The sequence below is a fragment of the Montipora capricornis genome, chromosome 3 (assembly GCF_036669925.1).
Source record: "Montipora capricornis isolate CH-2021 chromosome 3, ASM3666992v2, whole genome shotgun sequence".
Classification (NCBI taxonomy): Eukaryota; Metazoa; Cnidaria; class Anthozoa; order Scleractinia; family Acroporidae; genus Montipora; species Montipora capricornis.
Window position 1 is genome coordinate 22,062,963 of NC_090885.1, and position 7,500 is coordinate 22,070,462.

Here is a 7,500-nt window from a genome sequence, read left to right on the forward strand (position 1 = left end):
TCTCTGAGGTTCGGGGGATGGTTGAAGGAAAGGCAAAAAAAATACTACTTCTACTGGTCGGAATTCCGCGAAAATTCGGCAGGACCATCTTAGAGTATCAAAGAAAAAAAGCCATATGAATACTCATTTCCTCACCCCTTATTTTTCGAAATTTTCCCTCTGAAATTGTCCAAGCCATACAAACAAAGTGCCGAAATAGCTACTTTTGAGGCCAAAAAAATAATACTTCTAACTTAACCACCGACGTAAAAACAGTCACATTTTTTTTATTAACTTCTTTACAACAAAAGCCATATGAATACTTGATTGTAAACTGAATAGTTATCCCGTAATAGAAAAATTTTCAAGCGGTTCTACCGGCTTTCGGCCGACTTTCTTTATTGTTTTCTGTACAATTCCGCAATTAGCTTTCAAATTTAGCGCTGCAAAGCGGGGAAAGTCCCGGATGTGTCGCGGCATTGTGGGCAATGACATAATTTGTTCCTTGTTTTTACACTTATTAGTCAGTAAACGCTCTTTATCTGATTTAATCTTTGCCAATATATCAGAAGATCATACTTCGTGCTCAATACCTACAAGAAATAAACAAGTTATACTCACTTAAAGTACATTTGGAACAGATGATGGAAATCCTACAAGGTCTTTGCCATATTGTGAAGAACTGCAAGTACCTTGGCATTACTAAATTAGCTAAAATTCTAGAGTTCATCAAGAGACCAAGGATCTAAAGCTGAATCCCTTTTAGTGGGGGCTGAAAGATCAAGACTTTGTACGGAACTCGTTAGACATGCTTTGTTGCAAGGACTTGAACCAACAAAGGTTCTTTGCCTATTAAATCACACATTTCAGAAAAATTATGTTTCCGCTGAAAACATTTTGAAGATCTTTGAATCTAAACAAAGGTTAGCCAGAATCTTTGCAAACAACTTCAGTCTCTAGCTATGGCGCTGATGCCCATTGTTTACTTAAACGTCTTTCAGATTGAAAAAAATCGAAACTCAACGCAAAATCCATAAAGCTGTCATGGTCTACAAATCAATAAATGGCCTTGCTCCAAACTCCATGGGAGCACTGTTCTCTGACCATGACAGTGTAGCCAACTATTCTTTGAGATACACTGTGGGAAAACTGGCTATTTAAAAGCCCCACACAAACTATCTAAAAAGTGGAATAGTCTACCGGTCTGGTTGCCATAAACATTAAGTTAATTACTTTTAATTAATGAATTTATTATTGAAATAGCATGGCTCTCGTGGAAAGCAGGTTTTACATCATTATCTTTAATTAGTACTGTCAATAGCTTGTAGTCAATAGTTTTAGATTTTATATTTGTATTGTTATAGTGTCTTTAGCAGCCTGATAAGATTTCCGAGGATAAAAAAAAGGCTTCTATCTATTTTTGAAATTTGGGTCTCTTTAATAGAATCCATTTCCTGCATTCTGGAGCATGAATTAGTGCATTTAAACACAACACTAATATGAAGTGCCCCTGTGATCAAAAAATGTTTTTCCTTTTTTTCTTCAGATTTTGAAAGTGTGTTTGCTTAACACCTGACTGGCAAAATTTTGAGCTTTGATTTTTATTCAAAGGCCATTTACTTTGAATGCAAGTTTTGAATTTCACGGTTTGCCATTACTCAAATTCAAAACTGACCTATCGGACTTCAGAGGGTTAGATCCAGGGAAAAGTGACGTCAAAGCCTCACTAGTTTAAAATTTCAGCGACTGAATACAGCTTATTATAGATGCAAAATGCAAGTTTAAAACACCTGTGCTGCATGTTAATTCTGTGGTGTACACACACATTGCATTCTTAAACAAGTGAGCCTTTGACGTCATTTTCACCTCGATCCAGTTCTCTCAAGATCTTAAAGTTGGTAATGGCAGACCATTAAAGTGGAAAATTCCAGTTAAAATAAACAGGTGTCTTTTGAAAATCAATGCTTAAACTTTGGCCGCTTAGTGTTTAGTTAACATAGTTATGAAATCAAAAGAAAAATAACAATGGTTTTTTTGGTCACAGGGGCACTTTAAAGGAACCATAATAATAATAATAATGATGATGATGATGAACTTTATTTTAGTATCAAGTTTTCTAGCACTGCGGCACTGCATTTGGGGGGGGGGGGGGGAAACCAGGTAAATTATTAAAAGAGGATGAATTCATCCTCTTTTGATAATAATCCTCTTTTAATAATTTACCTGGTTTTTCCCCCCCAAATGCAGTGCCACAGTGCTAGAAAACTTGATACTTAAATAAAGTTCATCATCATCATCATCATCATTATTATTATTATTATTATTATTAAAAGAGGCTGAAGGATCCTTTAAGAACCTCGGAGAGCAGAGTAGAGAATCAACAAACTCCACCCATATATTATGTTGAGTCTGGGAAATGAATTTGGGCCATATATCGATCTGTGGGAGGTGACTGATCTCACCTCTGTGCCAGCCTTGCTTCTCTCCCTTTTAAGGAGATAGCCGTGTGGCCCAGTGGTTAGGGTGCTTGCATTGAGATCAGGGGATCCCGGGTTCAAGACACATTCTGACCACTGGTTGAATTTGTTCCTGATAGTCGACTGGTTCAACTTATTAGCCGCACTTTTAAATAGCCAACCAGCTTGCTTCTGGCCAGTTAGGATTCTTAACAGTCGTTGTTGAATATTCTGTTCTATCGTAATTGTGTTCATTGGCCCTGAAAAGCCCCTATGGGCAGTGATCAATGAAGTATGCATGTATGTCTGAAACTGTGTTTATTGAAAAAGGCAAATTGTAGGTTGAAATAATTGTGTTCTGCTGCCAGACAGAAACTCATCTAATTTAAGTTCATTTTTTGTCTCCTATCTTCACATTTAAGGCACTTTCTCAACAAGTTGTTGGGCATATCCAAAATATAACAAGGTCAATAACTATTATTAGTATAAATACACAGGTGATTATACAAAATCGCGCGCTCTGATTGGCTCGCTATCTCGGATTATCAGCCGATAATCACCTCGACGGACAAAATGGCTGCTAGTAGTCGTTTTGCCACTGTAAGTGAAGATGATTTCGCGTTGAAATGGTTTTTTTTTTCTCTTTTTTGAAACAATCACCTTTGTATTTATACTAAAACAATTATTCGCCTCAGGCTCAGTGATAATCATTATTATACATAAGATTTACAAATAAAAATAGCAAGTCTGTGGAAAGCTTTAGTCCGGGGTATGGATAGCCATTATAAATTAAACCCATCTAAACAGTGTGATTCTCCGTAAAAAAAAACACAGAAAACTCACATGGTTGTCATTCCTGATAAATCCACGTGTAAAGATGTCTCCAGACATGACATTTTTCACGTGATGGACAAGGATGTTGATTACATAACAACTGTAAATTCCACCCATAAGATTTATATGTCAAACAAAATGTCGATCACGTGTTGAAAGTTCAAATTTCAAACCAAAATACAATAATTTATTATTTCTATATTATCATACGCCCTCTTATCATTCTAGCTATGCTTGGATACCCAGAAATCTGGTCATTTAACGTCCAACAAATCGAAATCGAAATTGAACAATTATTCACCCTTTGTTTAGCGGGGCTGTTTTATGTGGAAGAAAAGGGGATATCTAAAGACTTAAATACCCAAATTAATTCAAGAACTTTCTCTGAGACCTCTTATCTCGTTAAATTACTCCCTTGAGAAAATGTCTAGACAATGGAGTGGCTTCATGAGCGTTACGTCGAAAGTAAGATCACGATCACCTGTCTCCACCGTCAGACAATTTAATACAAGACGCCGCGCAAAATTTTTAGGAAATAAAAATTTAGGCTTTGAGGAAAGGTATGAAGCTAACAAAATAGGCGTTAATTAACAGGAAAAATTTTCATACCTGCCTTGACCTTCTCCCCAACACAAAACGATCACATTAAATTTCCCGTTTCCTTCGTCGACCAAATTTCTCGTGTACCTATATTAAAAACATTTTGAACAACCATACAATTATAATTCAAAATTGATTAAGGGTTTTTTGTAAACTACTAATTATTCCTTATAGCATACCATTAAATAACCCAAGATTACTTGATCAATGAATTACCTGTGAGGATCGTAGTTTGCGTATTTGGCCCAGTCCGCGGGCTTCGAACGATAAGATGACAAGAACGAAATAACGTCCTCAACATTCACGTGGTCCCCCTCAAAGAAAACATGCAGACCTGTAATAACATCATCCAATGTTTCGGGAGATTTCAAAAATTTCTTGAACTCCATATATGAGTAATCTTCTCGCGATATAAGGCGGCAAACTTTGCGATATCTTCGTCAACAAATGAATGCGCTTGCGCGCGCAAAGATTACGTGATGTCATCTTTGCCCCGTCCCCGCCTCCAGATCCGCCCCTCTAGAACAAACAGCTGCTGTAACGCCATGGTAACGCGAGGTTACAACTTCCTTGGCAGCTTTTACCGGTCAGATTCACGGTTGTTCCGCTTCAGCATTTAATACAGCAGGGGCGTAGCGTCCATATACGCACGTAAGCCCGTGCGTATGAGTATTTCCAGTATCTTTTCATTAACCCATACAGGCCTGGCCAAACGGGTCCAACTTCATCCAACATTGTTGGACTCTGTTGAAAAGTGTCGAAAGAGGTGACCAAACGAATGCAACATGTTGGATCCAGAATTTGGTCACAAGGGTCTGGAACCAAAATCTACCCAGAATCCTTGAAAAACAAACTCTCGCCATGTTGGCGTTTTCATCAATAGAGTCACTCTCTGTGATAGCAAGAGGACGGCTGTTCCAGAATCTGGGAACTGCAACAGCAAATGCCCGGTCTCCAAAGATCCTGCACCATGCAGGTGTGAGGAACCTTGAGAAGACCCAGGGCGTAACTGCGTAGGGAGTAACGTCCCGGGGTCTTGACTTGTAAAAATCCTGCAGATACATTGGCGCCATGCCCCTTTGACCACAAGCAGGGCTATCTGTTCGAAGAGAGATTGCTTAAGCTTTCGACGCTCAGACATTCAAGACTTTGCTCGTGTACCATTCCGTAGCTTGAACCGACGTGGCAACGCGCGAAACAGATGCAATGAATAAACCATCACCATGGATACCGATAGCCGCAGCGCACGCGCGCATGCAACGTAGTTGAATGTGATGGCCGAACGAATGCAACACTGTTGTTCACACCTTAGAACAACAGAAAGTTTGGATGATGCTGTTGTACGTCTAGCAGTAATCACACCATTTTATAAGAGAGCAAAGTTAGTTTTACTTGATTGACACGTCATACTTAAACATGTCACGCAACATGTAACATCTCCCTTTCTTTCTTTTTCTTTTTTTTTTTTTTGTTAAGAAAATAGAAAACGAAAAAACACTACATTGGTTAATCAAATAAACGATAAATGTCTCTATATGACCTATATCACGGTTCAGTCTCTGATAGTATCTGAATGACAAAAATCATAAAATAAATAAAATGAAATAAACACCAAAAAATCAATGTTCAGTTCATTCGTCGTATCCATATCTAATAGGGGCTTTTACTGTTCTTGTACCAGTTGTCCTCAGTGGAACAGCAGGGCTGCTCTGTTGGGTACCACTTTTCAGTGTCTGTGCTGTTGCCTTGTTCGAATTCTGGACATTGAGCTCCGAAACTGGCTCTTTTTGTTTAGCTGCATCTGTTCCAGGAGATGGCTTTGTCTCTCCTTGATTACAAGGGCCGATATCTTTCTTGAGCTTCAAAGCCTCTCTGTTTCGACGTATGATCGCTCCATTGACTTCTACCATATGTGAGCGATCGGACAGCTTCTCTACACATGTACCTGCTTCCCAGGTTTTGTTTCGCTGACCTGCAACTCTGACTTCTTGTCCTATTTCCAGCTATGGAAGTATGGTGGAGCTTCTATCGTGGTAGCGTTTGGCCTTCTGCCTTTTTACCTTTAACTTCTTGGTCACTCCTTCTTCAACTTTAGGACACAGAAGATTTGCTGACATAGATAATAATGTGCGGGACCTTCTGGACATCAACCGTTGTGCTGGGCTTGAGCCTACACCTTGGTGTGTTTCTTTGATCCAAGAGGGCCAGCCAGGGGTCTTTGTTGTCTCTGTGTGCTTTCTTAAATATCTTCTTAACGACTTTCACAGCAGATTCGGCTTTGCCATTCGACTTAGCATGCGTTGGTGAAGAGGTCACGTGCTTGAATTCCCATGTTGAGGAGAAGGTGGTGAACTCACTGCTTGAAAATTGCGGGCCATTTTCAGTTACGAGAACATCTGGTATTCCGTGTAGGCTAAATTGCTGCTTCAGGAACAGGATGATGTCGCTGGAAGTAGTACTTCGCAGTTCTCCGACTACAATAAAATCAGAATAATTGTCGGCAAGCACTATATAGTCCCTTGCATGAGTTTAAGATAAAGAGGTCAGATGAAACTCTGCTCCATGGTCGGCCGAGGATCTCATGTGACTGCATAGGCTGTTTGCTGTTGTTGTTTTGGAACTCTGCACAGACTTCGCATTTTTCTACTGCTTCCTGAACGCCTTTACTCATTGAGGGCCAGAACACCACATCTTTGGCTATCCGGATACATGCATCGATTCCCTGGTGACTTGAGTGGGCTCTGACAGTAAGCTCGGGTCTCATGGCTCTGAGAATGATGACGCGCTGATTCTTGAAAAGGATGCCGTTATGGAGTGTCAACTCCTCTCTGAAATTCCAATATTCCCGGATCCTCTGGCAATCCTACCAGAATAGCGTTCTTGAGTGTCTGCATGACGGGGTCTTCTTCCGTAGTCTTCTGTAGTCGGGTAGACTCTCACTGCTGATCTTGACTGTGCTTAAGGGGTCTATGGTGTTTCCAACTCAAGTGCGAAAACGTGAACATCTTCGTCATCGGGATCAGTCTCACCCAGAAACGCTCTGGAGAGGTGGTCTGCGACAAACATCTGTGACCCTGGTTTATACACAACATCAAGATTGTATCGTTGCAATCTGAGCATCATCCGTTGTAAGCGCATTGGTGCATGTAGCAGCGGCTTCTTGAAGATCGACTGTAAAGGCTTATGTTCTGATTCTACAGTGACTTTATCCCGTCTTGATATATACTGAGAAAACATTTTACAGCCAAACACTATGGCGAGACACTCCTTCTCGATCTGCGCATATCTCTGTTCAGTGGTGGATAACGTTTCTGCATGGATGCAAAGGCAACTGGTTGTCCTCTCTACATTAGTGTTGCACCGAGGCCTCGTTCACTGGCGTCGCATTGTGGTGTAACTTCTTCGCTGATATCATAGTATTTGAGGACAGGATGTTGAACTACCAGCTTCTTCATGTCTTCGAATGCCTTGTCGTGTTGTCGGAACCAAATAAATTGTGCGTTGGCTCGGGTCAGATCTCTTAAGGGCTGTGTCACTTCAGAGAGTTTCGGCAGAAACTTTGCCGAATAATTGATGAAACCGAGTAAACTCAATACTTCTTGCTTACATGTGGGCTAAGGCATGTTCTTCA

At 40.3% G+C, this 7,500-nt stretch overlaps 1 protein-coding gene across 1 annotated transcript in view; it reads right to left on the reverse strand.

The window, feature by feature from the left end:
- Positions 1-4,332, reverse strand: part of LOC138042565 (cysteine dioxygenase type 1-like) — a 13,880-nt gene extending 9,548 nt beyond the window's left edge. Inside the window, exons 1-2 of the mRNA XM_068888500.1 lie at positions 4,086-4,332; positions 3,879-3,956 (exon numbers count right to left, since the gene is read on the reverse strand). Of these exons, the coding sequence (XP_068744601.1) occupies positions 3,879-3,956; positions 4,086-4,258 (251 nt within the window). The 5' untranslated portion in view covers positions 4,259-4,332. The remainder of the gene's footprint in view (positions 1-3,878; positions 3,957-4,085) is intronic.
- Between the last annotated feature and the right edge of the window lie 3,168 nt (positions 4,333-7,500).